At 40.8% G+C, this 22,102-nt stretch overlaps 1 protein-coding gene across 1 annotated transcript in view; it reads left to right on the top strand.

Annotated features, from left to right (window-relative positions):
- LOC102185549 (multidrug resistance-associated protein 4) overlaps positions 1-21,867 on the top strand; it is a 170,431-nt gene extending 148,564 nt beyond the window's left edge. Inside the window, 2 exon segments of the mRNA XM_018056443.1 lie at positions 9,566-9,700; positions 21,167-21,867. Coding sequence (XP_017911932.1) covers positions 9,566-9,700 — 135 coding nt within the window. The 3' untranslated portion in view covers positions 21,167-21,867.

Raw genomic sequence — 22,102 nt, 5'->3', positions numbered from 1 at the left:
TGGGAAGGCAGATGACAGGAGAGGGGCATCCCTAACCAAAAGGATGCTCTAGGCTCCAAGCAGTGTGTATGGCTACTTGGACTGACATCACGGTAGGAAGCAGGCTCTACTTGCAGACTTTCATGAGAGATGGGGTGACATTCAAGATTGCCCAACAGTGACTCTTCATGTCTAGAAATGTTTTGTGTCAGGCATCCTTAGTCCTTCATTTTGTGTTCTTGAATGCTAATTGGAAAAGTAACCTTTTATTTCTAGTTTTTACCTGTCACTTTGTTGGTCTTACCTCTCAACATTGTATTTCAAAGACTGTCCCCCAATGCACCATTTTTCCATAACAAATAAATGATGCCCTGAAATTTACCTATTTCAAGTTCTTTGGTAGGCTTTAGACATAGCAGCAGAAAGATGGCTTGATCTCCAGCTCAGTTAAGTGTCTGTTCAATTAAATTCTTTGTTCCTAAATGTACCCTGAAGATTTACTTTTGGTTTTTGGTATTACAGCATTAATGACATTCATGGTAGCAGATTCTTTTTATCATCTAATTCTTAGAAGTACTGTCAGCTTGAAATGTGTGGTTGGTTAGGGAAACTGAAGGACAGAATTAGGAGGACATGTCTCCTGCTCAGTCCTAAAGTGTTATCACTCAGCACCTGATCTGCAGATGTGAACATCTATACCCTCTCAACCAGTCAGCTTTCTTGATATTATCAAAATACATTCAGTTTTTAAATGCTTTACTTGCTGGTTTGTTGTTCAGTCACTCAGTCATGTCCAACTCTTTGCAACCCCATGGACTGCAGCATGCCAGGCTTCACTGTTTTTCGCTATCTACCAGAGTTCACTCAAACTCATGTTCAATGAGTTGGTGATCCCATCCAACCATCTCACCTTCTGTCATCCCCTTCTCCTCCTTCTCCCAGTCTTTCCCATCATCAGGGTCTTTTCCAGTGAGTTGGCTCTTTGCATCAGGTGGCCAAAGTATTGAGGCCTCAGCTGCAGCATCAGTCCTTCCAGTGAATATTCAGGGTTGATTTCCTTTGAGATTGACTGGTTTGATCTCCTACAGTCCAGGGAACTCTTAAGAGTCTTCTCTAGCACCACAGTTCAAAAGCATCATTTCTTAGACCGGCACCCAGCCTTCTTTATGGTCCAACACCCACATCCATACATGACTTCTGAAAAAACATAGCTTTGACTATATGGGCCTTTGTCAGCAAAGCAATGTCTACTTTGTAATGCACTGTCTAGGTTTGGCATAACTTTTCTTGCAAGTGTCTTTTACTTACCAATATCTCCTGGTAAGGACATTATAAATTTCTATAACCTCACATTTTTTCTCTCTTGGTCAATGTCTATGAACAAATATTTAAAGTAGTTTCATGAAGCAGCTCACTGCCCATCCCTCCCCAACTCTCTAGTTTTGTCTCACTCTGTTCTTCCTCCTTCCTTTACAGCTAAAACCACACTAATGGTCTTTCAGTTCTCCAGATTCAATGTTCACTCTCTTACAGTGTGCCCTCTCTATGCTGTTGGCTTAGTCTAAGGTGCCTGCAGTGGAAATGGTGAGATGGTGGGAGCTGGGGTAGATAAGGAAGTGGAGCCAAGTGGACTGTGTGATGGATTGAACATGGGCTCTGAGGGCAGAGAGAGATTGACGCTGGTTTCTGGGTGCAGAGACTGAGCATCTGGGTGAAGGGGGAAGATGGAGGGAGAAGGGAAAGGCAAGGGTTCTGTTTGGAGCCTGTCACCTTTGTGATGAGTGACCTTGTTTCCAGGAAAGGATCTTACCCTTCACTGTGGAGCTGCTCTTTCCACTCCTGTGTTGGGAGACCTTCAGTTTAAGGTCCCCTGGTTGAGGTCATCAGTGATGTCATGGGGAGGTCCCACGAGGAGATGTAAACTTGGCCCTGTGTTTACATCTCGGTCTGAGCTGGTTGTGGTTGCTGACTCCTCTGGTGAGAATAATAGGATTAGACCTCAGGGCACCAAGAGACAGGCATCCCCCAGCTTCAGGGTTGGGAATTGTCCTCTGTGCTCCATTCACCCCGGGTGTAAAGCTTATATGTTATTCTAGAGCTTCTAATTACCAGTTGGCTTTCAATATAGCAAAAACATCACAAATAATGTTCTCTCTCCAGCCTTCAATTTTTGAGGCAATCTTATTTTTATTTCTTGCTTTAGAACTATAGACATACCTTGTTTTATTGTGCTTCCCAGATACTGCAGTTTTTACAAATTGAGAGCTTGTCATAAAGCTGCATTGAGGAAGTCTATAGGCACCATTTTTCCAGCAGCATCTGCTTATTCCATGTCTCTGTGTCACCTTTTGGTAATTCTCACAATATACCAAACATTTTCACTATCATTGCAGTTGCTCTGGTGATCTGTAACATCAGTGATCTTTGATATTACTACTATGACTTACTGAAGTCTCTGATGATGGTTAATGTTTTTTAGCAAGCCTTATTTTTAAGTTAAGGTCTGTACATTATTTTTTTTTCAGACATAATGCTATTGCACACATGCTTGGGTATAGTATAGTGTAAACATAACTTCTATATGCCCCAGAAAACCAGAAAATTCACGGGATTCACTTTACTGCAATATTCAGTGTACTCCGGTGTTCTGAAACTGAACCCGCAGTAGCTCTGAGGGATGCCTGTACCAGCTCCTTTCTGGAAAGCAAGTGATTTTCTGTTCTGAAAGCTTTAAGGATATAAAGACAAGTCAATCTGCTGCAAAGCCTGATGCTTCACAGGGAGGGCTGCCAGCCTTGGGGAGGGGCTGGGGAAATGACAGATGCTGACGAAGGACATAACCAACAGTGCTGTCACCATGAAGGCCTGTCACTGCAAATGTTAAGGTGTAATAATTACATACTGTTGCACTGATGAATACTTCGGCACAAAAATAGATGGATATTTTCTTTTATTCTGTTTTTTAAAATGAAGAGCCTAACTCATAAATTTTTTTGTTGTTGTTGTTACAAAAAGGCAAGAAATGTGCAAGGTAAAATTAGGAAAAATTTTTTAAATCTCATAAAGGAAGATTATAAAATATGCACCACCAGAAAGTAACAGTTGTGTAGTGCTATAATATTATTTGGATAAAATTAAAACCATTAATAGTTTGATAATTAGTCTTATGCAAAACAGAGTATTTCATCAGCAGAATTTTTATAGCAACAATATATTCTTAAAATCCCCCATGTCATTAATTAATTTTCTATAGCATGTTTTTAATAGCTGCCTAAAGAGGAGAGTGAAAAGTTGGCTTAAAGCTCAACATTCAGAAAACCAAGGTCATAGCATCCGGTCCCATCGCTTCATGGGAAATAGATGGGGAAACAGTGGAAATAGTGTCAGATTTTATTTTTGGGGGCTCCAAAATCACTGCAGATGGTGACTGCAGCCATGAAATTAAAAGACGCTTACTCCTTGGAAGAAAAGTTATGACCAACCTAGACAGCATATTTAAAAGCAGAGACATTACTTTGCTGACTAAGGTCCATCTAGTCAAGGCTATGGTTTTTTCCTGTGGTCATGTTATGGATGTGAGAGTTGGACTGTGAAGAAGGCTGAGTGCCAAAGAATTGATGCTTTTGAACTGTGGTGTTGAAGAAGACTCTTGAGAGTCCCTTGGACTGCAAGGAGATCCAACCAGTCCATTCTGAAGGAGATCAGCCCTGGGATTTCTTTGGAAGGAATGATGCTAAAGCTGAAACTCCATTACTTTGGCCACCTCATGCAAAGAGTAGGAGGAGAAGGGGACGACAGAGGATGAGATGGCTGGATGGCATCACTGACTCGACGCGAGTCTGAGTGAACTCTGGGATTTGGTGATGGACAGGGAGGCCTGGCGTGCTGCGATTCATGGGGTCACAAAGAGTCGGACATGACTGAGTGACTGAAATGAACTGAAAATTTCATCTTAGAGATTGAGTATAATTAATCTGAAACTTTGACATAATATGGGCTTCCCTGGTGGCTCGGACTGTTAAGAATCTGCCTGCAATGCAGGAGACTCAGGTTTGATCCCTGGATCAGGAAGATCCCCTGCAGAAGGGAAGGGCTACCCACTCCACTATTCTTGCCTGTAGAATTCCATGGACAGAGGAACCTAGCGGCTATAGTCCATGGGGTCACAAAGAGTCGGACATTACTGAGCAACTAAAACTTCTCACTTTAGAGATTACATATTTTTTAAATTTTCACTTTTATTCAAAAATCTTGAAATGATTAGATGGATATAGTTTTGCTTAGTGTAAGTGAACAAGAGAAAAGTCTTGTTGGGAAACAACTGTGACCCAGTTAATAGCTTTGTGTATGTGTTGGCTCTATGAAGGAATTTACCCAGTTTTAGTTCATTAAACCACTTCAGAATTTTATTTTCCAAGGAAATTCTCTTAATTTTAAGTATCTTAAAGATGTCATAATAGCATCTAAGTTATGATTAAGCATAAAAGTCATAACAGCAACTAAGTTAATTGTCCTCATTTGCTCCAAAATAATGGAGCAAGACAGACAAATTAGAAATCCTTTTCCTCCTAAGACTCACTACTGTCTCTACATTAGAGGGTTCTTCCTACAGATTTTAGGATTAGCTGGGTGCTTGTGACCTGCTTTCTCTGTAGCCCATAGCACAGCTATTGCCTCTAATTCCTGCACACTGCAGCCTTCATATCACCTGAATTCTCCCTAGAACCATGAACAAAGAGGCATGTGACAGTCTGCACTTGCATTAACAGTATTGTTGTTTGTGGTCAACATTTTCACTGTCTGCAGCTAGAGAATTCTTTGGAAATGAATGATAAAGAACCAAAACCAGGGACAGGAAACTCAGATTCCACCTCTTTTGTTTAGAATTTTTCCTAGAGAAATCAAAACCAGAAACTGTTGTAATATACCCACCTGGAAAGCACAAAACAGCTCATACCTAACTAGAGTTTTACTTAAGTTCTGTTTTTCACCTTCATGGAACATTTCTTTCAGAAGCCTACATGGCTGCAATTAGAATATTTCAGAAGTGGAAACTCCTTCAAAAACTCCAAAAGATTTCACTTAAGTTTTCAAAGGAAAATAACTAATATGGTGGTAGAAAGCCCAGGTGGGGAGAAGAGATTACTTTAAGAGGGGAGTGCTTATGAGCAAAGGCAACAGATTTGGGAAAGTGACTGTGGAGGTGACTGTGACCCAGCCTTCATCACCCCCTTAGTGAGAGACTAATTTATTATTTCAAGGTCTAGGAAAGGATTTTGAGCTAATTCTTGCCACATTATCCTGTCACTGAGAAAATCACAGGCACCCATGTTACCAATGAGGGGCCCACGATGCAAGTTTGAACAGCGGTCCCTGTGTCATTACCTGGCAGCCAGAAACAGAGATATGACACAGAGCTTCCCCATGCAACTCTACTTGTCAATAGGTGGGGCTCTCTCTCTATTGTTGTCATCATTTCTTATCAGGCTCTCACTTCATCCTCTCCTGCCCCGCTCCTCTCTGTGCACTCGCCCACCTCTCCTTGCATTCCTCTTTTTCACTGATGGCATCTTGCCAATGAATGGATCAGGTTATCTTGCAGTGGGTCCATTTAATTTTTATGTCTAGACAGCTACCAGGAATATCTACACATAAACAGGTTTGATAAACACATCTTCATTGAGCTTATGTAACTCACTTAGTTGTCCAACATAATGTAGTTTGATTAACCTACTAGAGCTTGACAAGATTGGATTTCCTGGAGAGATCTTGGGGTTCAGGGATTATTATCACACCAATTTTAATGTGTGATTTAGTTTATAGTTTAACTTGTGTTACAGAAAGTGTGGGGACATAGTGGGAAATTCTACGAGATTTTTCTTATAGGGGATGAAAAAAATCCAAAGCTATACCTATTTTTCTGTACATAAAGAGCATTTAGATTTGCTTTATGTTTATTTATTCTGAAATATCTGGAATCTTTGATCAAGCCAGTAATGTAAAAGCTAACTTGGTGAAATTCTGTTTCTAGCTATTTTTCAGTCTATGTCCCATCTTAGCTCTTGTAGCCTCTATTGTCTTGCCTTTTAATTAGAGCCAGTTTATTTTTGCTTTTATTTCTTTTGCTTTGGGAGACTGTTCTAAGAAAATATTGCTGTAGTTTATCTCAAAGTGTTCTCTGCCTGTGTTTTCCTTTTGTTTTATAGTACCCAGTCTTATCTTAGGTCTTTAAACTAGTTTGAGTTTATTTTTATGTCTGGTATAAAAGGCAGAGGAACCGACATCAAACTGCCAACATCCTCTGGATCATGGAAAAAGCAAGAGAGTTCCAGAAAAGCATCTATTTCTGCTTTATTGACTATCCCAAAGCCTTTGACTGTGTGGATCACAATAAACTGTGGAAAATTCTGAAGGAGATGGGAATACCAGACCACCTGACTTGCCTCTTGAGAAATCTGTATGCAGGTCAGGAAGCAACAGTTAGAACTGGACATGGAACAACAGACTCATTCCAAATAAGAAAAGGAGTACATCAAGGCTGTATATTGTCACCCTGCTTATTTAACTTCTATGCAGAGTACCTCATGAGAAACGCTGGACTGGAAGAAACACAAGCTGGAATCAAGATTGCCGGGAGAAATATCAATCACCTCAGATATGCAGATGACACCACCCTTATGGCAGAAAGTGAAGAGGAGCTAAAAAGCCTCTTGATAAAAGTGAAAGTGAAGAGTGAAAAAGCTGGCTTAAAGCTCAACATTCAGAAAATGAAGATCATGGCATCTGGTCCCATCACATCATGGGAAATAGATGGGGAAACAGTAGAAACAGTGTCAGACTTTATTTTGGGGGGCTCCAAAATCACTGCAGATGGTGACTGCAGCCATGAAATTAAAAGACGCTTACTCCTTGGAAGAAAAGTTATGAGCAACCTAGATAGTATATTGAAAAGCAGAGACATTACTTTGCTGACTAAGGTCCGTCTAGTTAAGGTTATGGTTTTTCCTGTGGTCATGTATGGATGTGAGAGTTGGACTGTGAAGAAGGCTGAGCGCCAAAGAATTGATGCTTTTGAACTGTGGTGTTGGAGAAGACTCTTGAGAGTCCCTTGGACTGCAAGGAGATCCAGCCAGTCCATTCTGAAGATCAGCCTGGGATTTCTTTGGAAGGAATGATGCTAAAGCTGAAACTCTATTACTTTGGCCACCTCATGCAAAGAGTTGACTCATTGGAAAAGACTCTGATGCTGGAAGGGATTGGGGGCAGGAGAAGGGGACGACAGAGGATGAGATGGCTGGATGGCATCACGGACTCGATGGACATAAGTCTGAGTGAACTCCGGGAGATGGTGATGGACAGGGAGGCCTGGCGTGCTGCAATTCATGGGGTCTCAAAGAGTCGGGCACGACTGAGCGACTGAACTGAACTAATGAGGGAGTATTCTAATTTCTTTCATTTCCAGGTAGGCAGCTTTCCCAGAACTATCTAGCAAAGAGACTGTCTTTTCTTCAATATAAATTCTTACCTAATCTTTCATAGATTAATTGAACACAGATATTTGGAGACCTGTGTTTTAGAACTGCAGTTTTTCTTCTTCAACATCAGGAGGAACAGTTATGTTCTATCTATGCTAAGCTTAAGTAAAATTGCACATTCAGGGCATCTAAATTGACATGCCCAATTGACACAGAAAATTCATTATGTGGATGAGACATTCAATTATTCTTGGACTCTTTTGAGAAAGGTGCTCTTAACAATGATTCACAGTATAAACAAAAGATTATTAGGAATATGACCTTTGTGAGACTTAAAAAATGGTTCCAATTAAATACAAAGGATGAAGTTAACTGCGATACCTACATGTAGAAAAAATAACTTGTGTCTTGTTTAGAGTTCCAGCATATTCTCTTCTTTTAAAAAAAATAACATTATTAATTTATTTTTGGCTGTGCTGGGTCTTCGTTGCTTTGTGGGCTCTTCTCTAGTTGCGGCAAATGTGCAGACTTCTCCTTGCAGAGGCTTCTGTTGTGTGGAGCACAGGCTCTAGGCACTCAGGCTTCAGTAGTTGTGACATGTGGGCTCAGTAGTTGTGGGGCATGAACTTATTTGCTCCACAGCATGTGGGGTCTTCCTGGACTAGGGATCAGACCTGTGACTCCTGCATTGGCAGGCAGATTCTTTTACCACTAAGCCACCAGGTAAGCCCATACCACATATTCTCTTTAGATACATTTATTCTAAATATGACCTAAATGAAGAATTAAATCCCACTTAACATCAGAACTATTTTTGTAGTTGTATTATTTGGGTCAGTTGTTTCAGGTACATTTTCCCCCTCAATAACCATTAACCAAGATCACTCAAAAGTAGAAAGGCAGAGCTAAGAGCCCCTTCTTCTCCCTTTCAATTTCCAATTAGCAGGTTTGTTAATGAGCAATAAAAGGGGTGAAAGGCAGGCAGCTTAAGAAAGAAAGAGAAAGAAGCAAATAAAGGTAATTTGTGAAAACATATTCAGATCCTAGGAAGTTCAGGTTGGGCTGCCCCATGTGCTGTGCAGGCTGTGATCACTTCAGTTTCGAGCTCAATTTCTTATTTGCTTTTATAGTCTTATCCAAAAAGAAAACTGGATTTCTAGAAATTCCTTCTGTGCACAACAGTTCTGCAAAAGCTGCTTATATAGCAGCTCTTTTTGCCAGCCTTCCACTCTCATAATAATAAACCACAGCCACAGCTAACTTCAGGAAGCATCTTAACCTCTTGGACAAGGGGTTCTGCCCCTCTTGTTGTTGTTCAGTTGCTCAGTCTCTCAGTTTCCTACTCTTCATGGACTGCAGCACCCCAGACTTCCCTGTTCTTTACTACCTACCAGAGTTTGCTCAAACTAATGTCCATTCAATTGGTGATGCCATCCAACCATCTCATCCTCTGCTGTCCCCTTCTCCTCCTGCTTTCAATCTTTCCCAGCATCAGGGTCTTTTGCAGTGAATCAGCTCTTTCCATTAGGTGGCCAAAGTAATGGAGCTTCAGCTTCAGTGTTAATCCTTCCAGGAGGGGCTGACATAATCCAGGACCCTAAAGAAATTCCAGAAGCATTTACCTTTTTCCCCCCAAATATCGCTCAGATTGTCAAATCAACTTGACAATTAATTTGTTGTCAGGAAACTGCCATGTGGTTTGTATGATGTCAACCTACTTTTTAGATAAATGCAGTCTGATTTTCTTGAATTAAGACATTTCCCAACTCTGTGTATCTATAAATAGCCCTCAAAGGTCAAAGTCCGAGCACTAAAAGCACTAACTGATGATAACAACCCCAAATGCCCTGGGCAGAATATAAAATACTACAGACTGTTCAGTTCCAGTTACCATATTCTAAAATTTTCATTTTCTTCCTTTCCTATAACCATATAATGATGAAAGGCTGGGCTGGGCCCTTGTCTCCCAGTAAAACAGGGGAATCAATCCACTTAAATACCTCTAGTCCTACCACCTAAATTCTCCCTGTCATGCCCCCTCTTGAAATATTGTCTGAGTTATGTTACCGGCGGATATTGTGTGCTAATGGGTTTCTTTCTGCTGTTAACAGGTTTTGGATTCAGGGACACTGAAAGAATATAATCAGCCATATAAGTTGCTGCGAGATGAAAACAGCCTGTTTTACAAGCTGGTGCAACAACTGGGTGAGGCGGAGGCTGCTGATCTCACTGAAAGGGAAAAATAGGTGAGCCTGCTGCGGGAAGTTGTAATTAAAATTCACCTCCAGGATTCACTGTTCACAGGATCTCCACCAAGGGTCTGGGAACAAGCACTCTATGCTCTTTTCAATTAGAAGCCTCCAGAGAGAAAGCTTCTTGACTGGGTCTTAACAACATGTGGCAGGTGGAAGGCAGGTCTGCTGAGAATCTGCAGCAGTGTTGGGGGTGGGGTCTGGATGTGTGCACCCTTCTGTGTGCACACACCTGTGCCTGAGACAGAGATTTTCGATCGACCTTCCACATATTCAGACTCTGAGCTGAGATTCTCATGGAGCACTGAACACTCATTTTGCAGATCTTTTAAATTCATTCTGATTGGTGCTCAGTATATTAGTGATACAAGTTCTGTTGAGAAATATCCAGGAAATTTGAGAGTTTAAGGGGAAAAATCTTGGAATATTTTGATTCTAGGAAGATCTTCCAGAGAAAGGTGTAGGTCTATTCTGTTTTGTAATCTATAAAGAAAACTCTTACCTGAAATTACCACTTTCTCCCTAATTCTTTGTTGTTTAGAATTAGGTCCGCTTGTCCCCCATGCTTCCTCTATATTCTAGAAGATGAAATTGTCATCAGGACAAATCAAGAGCTCAAAACACCTTCACACTGTGGTCTGAATGGTACCTGAAGGTTACAGAGCACTTTCACAGAGATGAGGTGTGTGAGGCACTAAGCACTATATGTGGTGTGAGGAAGGGGCTCAATGGGTAACACTCAGGTCCCGTGGTATCTTCCTAACAGAGGTGTAGTGGTGACCAAGTTCTGGTTTAAGAGGCTTAGCCACTGTCATGTAGCCATCTGTAAGTCTTTCTGGAACCAGGTGGGATTGGGATTGAAGTTGATGGGAAGATAGAGGGAGGGAAGGAAGGCCTACTGTTTTTGCCCCTTAACATGCATGGCTCAGGGTGGAATTTGGCTTCCCTATCGAAAATTTATTCCTGGATGTTAAATTATGGGTGTATTTTCCATTCTTCATTCTTTTCTGCCTCTCCCAGATTTTCATTTGTAAATAGAATAAGATTATCTGTGTAATATTTAAAATGTCTTAAAGAAAATATGTCCCAGTGTCTTAAATACTTCTATATGAAAGATTTATCTAAAATGTGGCCTGAGTTCCTCATTGTCTCCTCTCAGTCCTCTCTAGAAATGAGGAAATGCAGAGCAGGGCCTTCCACTGCTCATTGGGTAGAAGACTTCCTGGGTCCCAGAGTTGGCTGAAGAGTTGGCAGAGCTAGAGTTCATGCTTAGGTTTAGGGAAAAGAAGTCTGTGTTCTGAACTTTTCATAAGTACTTACATTGTGTGCAAATGTTGAGAAGCTGAACAAGGAACTCTGTATATTTTTTATGCCTGAAATTCAGAGAGTGCTTTTATCCACTAGATGTCTCCCAGTCAGACTATCCCTCCTGAGACCTCCAGAGCCAGGAATCTCCCAAACCCTTTTGCTCTTTTGGCCTTATGTATTTCACATTAAAAAGAGGTGTTCCCACCTGTTTGTCAAAGTCTTCATTTTAAAACTTTATTATCGTGACATTGAGTAATGAGAAATGCTGCTACTGCTAAGTCGCTTCAGTCGTGTCCAACTCTGTACCAGCCCATAGATAGCAGTCCACCAGGCTCCGCCATCCCTGGGATTCTCCAGGCAAGAACACTAGAGTGGGTTGCCATTTCCTTCTCCAATGCATGAAAGTGAAAAATAAAAGTGAAGTCGCTCAGTCATGTCTGACTCTTTGCAACCCCATGGAATGCAGCCTACCGGGCTCCTCCATCCATGGGATTTTCCAGGCAAGAGTATGGGAGTGGGTTGCGAATGAGAAATAGAACACAGAATTTTAGATTGGTCCAGATAATAAGATAAAAGAATTCAACCCTCTCTTTGTACAGGTGAGAAAACTAAGGTGCTTTAGAAGGAAGGTCAGTCACTTCAGTCAGTTCAGTCACTCAGTCGTGTCCGACTCTTTGCAACCCCATGAATCGCAGCATGCCAGGCCTCCCTGTCCATCACCAACTCCCGGAGTTCACTCAGACTCGCGTCCGTCGAGTCACTGATGCCATCCAGCCATTTCATACTCTGTCGTCCCCTTCTCCTCCTGCCCCCAATCCCTCCCAGCATCAGAGTCTTTTCCAATGAGTCAACTCTTTGCATGAGGTGGCGAAAGTACTGGAGTTTCAGCCTTAGCATCATTTCCTCCAAAGAAATCCCAGGGCTGATCTCCTTTAGAATGGACTGGTTGGATATCCTTGAAGTCCAAGGGACTCTCAAGAGTCTTCTCCAACACCACAGTTCAAAATTATCAATTCTTTTGCACTCAGCTTTCTTCACAGTCCAACTCTCACATCCTACATTACTACTGGAAAAACCATAGCCTTGACTGGATGGACCTTAGTCGGCAAAGTAATGTCTCTGCTTTTGAATATACTATCTAGGTTTCTCATAACTTCTCTTCCAAAGAGTAAGCATCTTTTAATTTCATGGCTACAATCACCATCTGCAGTGATTTTGGAGCCCCCCAAAATAAAATCTGACACTGTTTCCACTGTTTCCCCATCTATTTCCCATGAAGTAATGGGACCAGATGTCATGATCTTCATTTTCTGAATATTGAGCTTTAAGCCAACTTTTTCACTCTCCACTTTCACTTTCATCAAGAGGCTTTTTAGTTCCTCTTCACTTTCTGCCATAAGGGTGGTGTCATCTGCATATCTGAGGTTATTGATATTTCTCCTGGCAATCTTGATTCCAGCTTGTGCTTCTTCCAGCCCAGCATTAGGTGGCCCTATGTATATAACTGGTGTTAAGCTAGTCTGCAGCAGACACAGAATTATAAATTTCTTCTTTTGGTAAATATTTTTAATCAAGTGTAACATACATACTGAAGCAGACATAGGTCTTAGAATTAGAAATCTTGTGATTCCAGGAGGTCTAGTAATCCTGCACCTACTCTAAGAGTATTAATGGTAAATTACACTTGTGTAGTCCTTTATAATTTATTTTATACAGTTCACACTTTTATGATTTCACTTAACCTCCTGATGGTCCATTTTTATCCCATGTCATGAATGAGGAGAGTTTGTCCAAGGCTCACTCAAGGTCACAGAGCTGGTCCAGGAAGCAGAGAGGGGGAATTGCTGAGGGAGGCTGTGTGCTGTCCTAGGTATTGTTTTCTGTGTTAAGCCTGAGAACACAGCTCCTGTCACTTGGTAGCCAAGGTAAGGCCAGTTACCGAAGTTCACAGAGAGGCAGAACCTCACTCTTGGATTTCAGTCCTGCCACTGGCTCAGGTCACCTCTACAGAAACAAATACATTTCTTAATTCTCATCATATCTTGACATTATTTCTGCATACTCTGCATCATCTTAGGTGCATAAACCATCAGACTATCAGTTTTTTGAATATGTAAGCATCAGATATCAGTGCATTGTTCAGAGCTGTAACACAGGGAGCAGTAGCCTGAGTCACAAGGGTTTTACTGATAGAACAGAATTCACTCATCTGAAAGAAAACCCAACATCTGGGAGAAGATGCTTCCACATCACATTTTCTTGAACTCGTAGCTCAGGTGAGCTGATCACTGTCTGATTGACCCTTTTTGAATGATCCATGAAATAGTAGAGAAAGTACCTTTTAGACATATAAAGCTAAAGGGGGCAGTAGCTTGTGAGGGCTGCCATACAAAGACCAAATTGTAGGGGACTTAAACAGCAGAAACTTATATCCTCACAGCCCTGGAGGTTGGAAGTCTGAGGTCAGGGTGTCAGTAGGGTTGTTTCCCTCTGAGGTCTCACTCCTTGTCTTGGAGATACCATCTTCCCTCTGTGTCTCACATGCTCTTCCCTCTCTGTGAGCCTGTGTCCTGGTCTCTTCTTATGAGAACTCCAGTCTGTTAGATTAGGACCCACCTGTATGATTTCATTTTAACTTTCTTTCCTCTTTAAAGATGCTGTCTCCAAACACAGTCACATTCTGTGGTACTGGGGGATTTAGGACTTCAACATGTAAAATTGGAGGTAAGAGGGTAATAGTCAGGAAGACCAGGGGTCTCCAAATGGAGGGAGTAGGCTGCAAGTGTCAGACATTTTTCATCTCTCTCTTAAGCTGCAGGAGGAAACAAACTACTAGTGTTATATTTTTCCCCTTCAGTGTACAAATTTATATCTGCAGAAAAAGAAATGCAAAAAGGTAAAATCGTTGTTGAAGAGGCCTTAAAAATAGTTGAGAAAAGAAGAGAAGCTAAACGCGAATGAGAAAAGGAAAGATGTACCCATTTCAATGCAGATTTCCAAAGAATAGCAAGGAGAGATATGAAAGCCTTCCTCAGTGATCAATGCAAAGAAATAGAGGGGAAAAAAATAGAATGGGAAAGACTAGAAATCTCTTCAAGAAAATTAGAAATACCAAGGGAACATTTCATGCAAAGATGGGTACAATAAAGGACAGAAATGGTATGGACCTAACAGAAGCAGAAGATAGTAAGGAGAGGTGGCAAGAATACACAGAACTATACAAAAAAGGTATTCATGACCCAGATAATCACGATGGTGTGATCACTCACCTAGAGCCAGATATCCTGGAATATAAAGTCAAGTGGGCCTTAGGAAGCATCACTATGAACAAAGCTAATGGAGGTGATGGAATTACAGTTGAGCTCTTTCAAATCCTCAAAGATGATGCTGTGAAAGTGCTGCACTCAATATGCCAGCGAATTTGGAAAACTCAGCAGTGGCCACAGGACTAGTAAAGGTGAGTTTTCATTCCAATCCCAAAGAAAGGCAATGCCAAAGAATGCTCTAACTACCACACAATTGCACCCATCTCACAGTCTAGCAAAGTAATACTCAAAATTTTCCAAGTCAGGCTTCAACGGTATGTGAACCATAAACTCTCAGATGTTTAAGCAGCTGGATTTAGAAAAGGCAGAGGAACCAGAAATCAAATTGCCAACATCCACTGGATCATCAAAAAAAGCAAGAGAGTTCCAGGAAAACATCTACTGCTTTATTGACTATGCCAAAGCCTTTGACTGTAGATCACAACAAACTGTGGGAAATCCTTCAAGTGATGGGAATACCAGACCACCTGACCTGCCTCCTGAGAAATCTATATGCAGGTCAGGAAGCAACAGTAAAAATTGGACATGGAACAACAGGCTGGTTCCAAATCAGGAAAGGAGTCCATCAAGGCTGTATATTGTCACCCTGCTAATTTAACTTATATGCGGAGTACATCATGAGAAACGCCGGGCTGGATGAAGCACAAGCTGGAATCAAGAACACTGGGAGAAATATCAATACCCTCAGATATGCAGATGACACCACCCTTATGGCAGAAAGTGAAGAACTAAAGAGCTTCTTGATGAAAGTGAAAGAGGAGAGCTAAAAAGTTGGCTTAAAGCTCAACGTTCAGGAAACTAAGACCATGGCATCCGGTCCCATCACTTCAGGGCAAATAGATGGGGAAACAATGGGAATAATGGCATGCTTTATTTTTAGAGGCTCCCAAATTACTGCGGATGGTGACTGCAGCCATGTAAAGGACGCTTACTTCTTGGAAGAAAAGTTATGACTAACCTAGACAGCATATTAAAATAAATACATTTATATTAAAAAAAGAAAAAAACAGAGACATTATACTTTGTTAACAAAGGTCCATCTAGTAAAAGCTATGGTTTTTCCAGTAGTCATGTATGGATGTGAGAGATGGACAATAAAGAAAGCTGAGCACTGAAGAATTTTTGCTTTTGAACTGTGATGTTGGACAATATTCTTGAGAGTCCCTTGGACAGCAAGGAGATCCAACCAGGCAATCCTAAAGGAAATCAGTCCTGAATATTCATTGGAAGGACTGATGCTGAAGATGAAACTCCAATATTTTGGCCTCCTGATGTGAAGAACTGACCCATTTGAAAGAGCCCTGATGCTGGGAATTATTGAAGCCAAGAGGAGAAGGGGATGGCAGAGGATGAGATGGTTGGATGGCATCAGTCACTCAATGGGCATGAGTTTGAGTAGGCCCCAGGAGTTGGTGACAGAGAAGACTGGTGTACTGCAGTCCATGGGGACACAAAGAGTAGGACAGGACTGAGGGTCTGAACTGAACTGATACAAATTTAAAAAGAGGTTTCTTTTAAAATTCTCTGTTGCCATAAGGATACCTGGTTCCACCTGAACTTAACTTTTCTCAAACCTTGAGCTAACCAAAGCATTTTTCTTATGGAAATGTTTGTCTTAAACTATGTAAATGATTTATGCCTTTACCCTAGACTCTGTCTTCATGTGGGTTCCCCCTAAGACTCAGAATTAACTTGACAAACCAGTATGTTTTTCTCATGCAAATGTCCTCTTAAGATATGTCAGTGAGACTGTATCTGCTTAGAAACCTGACTTTATTCAAGACTCATGTCAATTATTTTATGGCCAGGGAAAATTCACCTTGTGCCAATGTTATCTCAAAATAAATGCATGTTGTGTGTGAGGGGCTTGGTGCCAGTCTCTGAGTTTTGAGACATTTCCTTTCTCTAATTAGCATGCATCTAGTAGCTATATGGATCTTCTCTGTAGCTCACATGGTAAAGAATCTGCCTGCAATGCAGGAGACCTGAGTTAGGTATCTGGGTCAGAAAGATCCTCTGGAGAAGGGAATGACAATCCACTCCAGTATTCTTGTCTGGAGAATCCCATGGACAGAGAAGCCTGGCGGGCCACAGTCCATGTGGTCGCAACAAGTCAGACTCGACTGAGCGACTAACTACTACTACTAGTAGCTATATAACATCCGCCTAAAAACTAGCAGGGGGCACTCTTTCTGCCACCTTCTGATGTCTATGTCAGAAGCTTTCTCTATCTCTTTTATACGTTAATAAAACTTTACTACACAAAAGCTCTGAGTGATCAAGCCTCATCACTGGCCCCAAATTGAATTCTTCTCCTCTGGAGGCCAAGAATCATGGTATCTTTCATGGTTCAGCAACAGCCTTTCAGAGGGGACATGGTTCAGCTCCAAGAATAGATGCTTGTCATCCATTCTGTTCTATGATGACGCAGATCAGGTTGAGGTTTTTTGAAGTTTCTTTGTTCCCAGTGTATAACAGGGGTGTTATTTTGTCTATTAGTGAAATCATCTAATACAGCCCAAAAGTTATAAAATTCTCATATCCGAGCTCTAGGAGCCTGGTCCAGTTGGATAGATGGAGGAGGCACATAGCATCCACGTGGTCTTGTGTCTCTCAGGGTCTCTGAGCCTCAGGTCCTCACCTGTGTGTAGAGCAGGATTATAGCCCTGATGGCTTCTTCACACTTATCACAGGGATCAGATGAGAGAGCAGATGCTTAAGTGCCTTGAGAATATAGAGCGTTTTACGGTATAAAAATGGGATCATTTTGTAAAAGGCTGTAGGTAAAACCTTGCCTCCCAATAATAAAACAAATATACCCATAGTTCTCCTAGGTTGCTTTAGAGACTTTAAATCAAGGGCCCCCAACTGCTGAAGATGCTTTTCAGTATTCAGCTCAGGTATTTCAGACCATGAAGCAAAGTCCTTTTCAGTTAAAAGTTGCTAAAAATAATATTTTCTTAAAAAAAATTATATTGAGAAGGGTTATGGAGAAAAGAACCAGATAATTTTGGAAAGAATATTAAGCAGTAGAATGCAATGAATTTTCTTTTGTTCCTTTAACTCTTTTTAGTTTCACCAAAAGAGTAACTGTATAATCACAAAATATGTCTATGTTAATAAAAAGGAGGAGAGTGATATTATGCAATTAAACTTCACTCTACTCCCACCAAAGGCTTTTTTTAAAGTGCTTCCATTACAGTAGAAATAGCCTCAGATTTCAGCCGGTGGGCCGAAGCATTCTTGGAGGGTTTAATTTTCTCCTTAGTTCAGTTCAGTCGTTCAATCGTGTCCGACTCTTTGCTACCCCATAAATCGCAGCATGCCAGGCCTCACTGTCCATCACCAACTCCCGGAGTTCACTCAGACTCGCATCCATCGAGTCAGTGATGCCATCCAGCCATCTCATCCTTTGTCGTCCCTTCTCCTCCTGCCCCCAATCCCTCCAAAAGCATCAGAGTCTTTTCCAATGAGTCAACTCTTCGCATGAGGTGGCCAAAGTACTGGAGTTTCAGCTTGAGCATCATTCCTTCCAAAGAAATCCCGGGGTTGATCTCCTTCAGAATGGACTGGTTGGATCTCCTTGCAGTCCAAGGGACTCTCAAGAGTCTTCTCCAACACCACAGTTCAAAAGCATCAATTCTTCAGTGCTCAGCCTTCTTCACAGTCCAACTCTCACATTCATACATAACTACTGGAAAAACCATAGCCTTGACTAGATGGACCTTAGTCAGCAAAGTAATGTTTCTGTTTTTGAATATACTATCTAGGTTGCTCACAACTTTTCTTCCAAGGAGTAAGCGTCTTTTAATTTCATGGCTGCAGTCACCATCTGAAATGATTTTGGAGCCCAAAGAAATAAAGTCTGACACTGTTTCCACTGTTTTCCATCTATTTCCCATGAAGTGATGGGACCAGATGCCATGATCTTCGTTTTCTGAATGTTGAGCTTTAAGCCAACTTTTTCACTCTCCACTTTCACTTGCATCAAGAGGCTTTTTAGTTCCTCTTCACTTTCTGCCATAAGGGTGGTGTCATCTGCTTATCTGAGGTTATTGATATTTCTCCCGGCAATCTTGATTCCAGCTTGTGTTTCTTCCAGTCCAGCGTTTCTCATGATGTACTCTGCATAGAGGCTAAATAAGCAGGGTGACAATATACAGCCTTGACGTACTTCTTTCCTATTTGGAACCAGTATGTTGTTCCATGTCCAGTTCTAACTGTTGCTTCCTGACCTGCATACAGATTTCTCAAGAGGCAGGTTAGGTGGTCTGGTATTCCCATCTCCTTCAGAATTTTCCACAGTTTATTGTGATCCACACAGTCAAAATTTGGCCTAGTCAATAAAGCAGAAATAGATGTTCTTCTCGAACTCTCTTGCTTTTTCCATGATCCAGCGGGTGTTGGCAATTTGATCTCTGGTTCCTCTGCCTTTTCTAAAACCAGCTTGAACATCTGGAAGTTCACGGTTCACGTATTGCTGAAGCCTGGCTTGGAGAATTTTGAGCATTACTTTACTAGCATGTGAGATGAGTGCAATTGTGCAGAAGTTTGAGCATTCTTTGGCATTGCCTTTCTTAGGGATTCAAATGAAAACTGACCTTTTGCAGTCCTGTGGCCACTGCTGAGTTTTCCAAATTTGCTGGCATATTGAGTGCAGCACTTTCACAGCATCATCTTTCAGGATTTGAAATAGCTCAACTGGAATTCCATCACCTCCACTAACTTTTTTCATAGTGATGCTTTCAAAGGCCCACTTGACTTCACATTCCAGGATGTCTGGCTCTAGATGAGTGATCACACCATTGTGAGTATCTGGGTCGTGAAGACCTTTTTTGTACAGTTCTTCTCTGTATTCTTGCCACCTCTTCTTAATATCTTCTGCTTCTCTTAGATCCATACCATTTCTGTCCTTTATCGAGCCCATCTTTGCATGAAATGTTCCCTTGGTATCTCTAATTTTCTTGAAGAGATCTCTCTTCTTTCCCATTCTGTTCTTTTCCTCTATTTCTTTGCACTGATTGCTGAAGAACGCTTTCTTATCTCTTCTTGCTATTCTTTGGAACTCTGCATTCAGATGCTTGTATCTTTCCTTTTATGCTTTGCTTTTTGCCTCTCTTCTTTTCACAGCTATTTGTAAGACCTCCCCAGACAGCCATTTTGCTTTTTTTGCATTTCTTTTCCATGGGGATGATCTTGATCTCTGTCTCCTGTACAATGTCACGAACCTCATTCCATAGTTCATCAGGCACTCTATCTATCAGATCTAGGCCCTTAAATCTATTTGTCACTTCCACTGTATAATCATAAGGGATTTGATTTAGGTCATACCTGAATGGTTTAGCGGTTTTTCCTACTTTCTTCAATTTGAGTCTGAATTTAGTAATAAAGAGTTCATGATCTGAGCCACAGTTAGCTCCTGGTCTTGTTTTTGTTGACTGTATACAGCTTCTCCATCTTTGGTTGCAAAGCATATAATCAATCTGATTTTGGTGTTGACCATCTAGTGATGTCCATGTGTAGAGTCTTCTCTTGTGTTGTTGGAAGAGGTTGTTTGCTATGACCAGTGCATTTTCTTGGCAAAACTCTATTTTTCCCCTTAAGTGACACTTAAATATATAGCATTTTATGTGTAGAGCAGGTTACGTTAGCAACAAGAGAATAACAAAGTGCACTTACTATGAAGGTAGGTGTCCTAGTCCTTTTCTGTTTCATGCGTGAAGTTCATTCTCTCTCATGATAATTTTGTTCACAGGGCCCACAATGCACTTGTGGTCAGGTTTTATAAAAGAGATCTGGAATCATATGTCTAAGCAACCCAGTTTGTGATATGAGTCAGCCTCTGTTAGAGGATACATTTTCTGTTTTAAAGACTCAATTGAAACTTTTCACATTCTTTGAGGAAAAGAGTTACACTTGAAGTCGTTTTTTGCCCAAACCTGTTCAGAGATAAAATAATGTCAGGGCTTGTGAAACCTTATTTTGTTATGTGCATATGTAAAGAACCAAGATATAATACAGCTACTAAAAACTGATGACTGTTGAACTTGACAGCACTTTACTTCCTCTGTGTTTTGATTATACACTGAAAAAATACTGATATACCTGATGTACTTAAAAATACTGATATAGATGTATCTCTTCCAGTTCGGCTAGAATTTGATAGAATTCAAGAGCTCAAAGGTCTGGCACAGATCTGTCCTATTATTGGGTATCATCTTATGTTTTAGAGAAGTCTCTTGGTTGAGTCATTGTTAAAGCATTGGATTCCCTTTTCATTCTTGGGGCCCACTATCCACAGATCACATCTCTATAGGCCCTATAACTGCTCTGCTACACAAATTAAACACCAGGATATTTCATACATATATGCCAGTGTTTCAGTGCCTGTCAATCAGAGTTTATAAAATATAAAGATAACAACCTGATACTAACATCCAAATCTGTTGTGCTCTTTTTATGTGTGAAAATGACAAACCCTGTTCAGATGCTAGATTTCCTATCCTCCCTGTTACCCTGTTTTTAATTTATTTCAGGGAATAAAATGATTTTGCTTATCAATTTATTGTAGTGATAAAGCATATCTGTGAATCAGAATGATCAGAAATCTAGGAGATCTACAGGTTATTTGGCATTACGTCCAGACCCACTGGGGGTTTTAATGGGGCTACTTCCTCCATAGAATAAATACAGCCCTGGTTTTTTAAAACTGTCTCCAATAGTGATATGGTTGCTTCACGTGAAGAAGAAAACCTAGAAATGTGTTGCCCTAGGAGGAGGACTTTAAAACTTTTAAACATATTGTTTTTGTCTTTTTCTCCCTCAGGTGTACTTCAAAAGGAGATAGCCAGATATTATAGTGACCTTGTGGTTATCAACGTTTCCAGTGGACAGCCCTCAACCTCAACAAATTTTGAGTCAACACTGTGATTCTACCATGAGTTCGTGTCTATTCTGAAGGCTTTTTTCCAATAGGTTTTGCACTGCATAAACTATATTCTACTTCTTTTACACCAGCCAAAAATATTTACACATTAAAAAATGTGAGTTCTCCAACTTCACTCAGTGATTTCAAGCTCTTGAAAAAGATTTATTACGTTTACTTAAATGTTATATTGCTTTCTTTCTTATCCAAATCAGAGGTGCAGACCACCAATAATAGCCATTTCCCAGGTTTTGTGTCTTCAGAGACTCCAGAGCCAAACTCATTTTCTAAGTTTTGAGACAAATTTGTCACAGGTGTTTTTCTTTCTTTCTTTCTTTCTTTCTTTTTTTTTCCCCCCACTGTTTCCAGAATTCCCTATTACTTTCCAGTTATATCAGGGATTCTGTTTACTTGAAGACTGTGTGAAGGTGCTGTTTTGTCTCACCACTTCCTTTAACGTGACTAGGCTCCATTTTTCAACCAAAAGACCACTGATTAAAATACTACAGAGAAAACTGATAGGAAAACATAACAATATACTATAGTTTAAGTAACAATTATTGACTATGCCAAAGCCTTTGACTGTGGTGTGGATCACAATAAACTGTGGAAAATTCTGAGAGAGATGGGAATACCAGACCACCTGACCTGCCTCTTGAGAAACCTGTATGCAGGTCAGGAAGCAACAGTTAGAACTGGACGTGGAACAACATACTGGTTCCAAATAGGAAAAGGAGTATGTCAAGGCTATATATTGTCACCCTGCTTATTTAACTTCTATGCAGAGTACATCATGAGAAACGCTGGACTGGAAGAAACACAAGCTGGAATCAAGAT

This window comes from Capra hircus, chromosome 12 (genome assembly GCF_001704415.2).
Source record: "Capra hircus breed San Clemente chromosome 12, ASM170441v1, whole genome shotgun sequence".
In the NCBI taxonomy this organism is placed as follows: domain Eukaryota; kingdom Metazoa; phylum Chordata; class Mammalia; order Artiodactyla; family Bovidae; genus Capra; species Capra hircus.
Note: the sequence above shows the minus strand (reverse complement) of the source record. Positions and strands in the feature narration are given on the sequence as shown.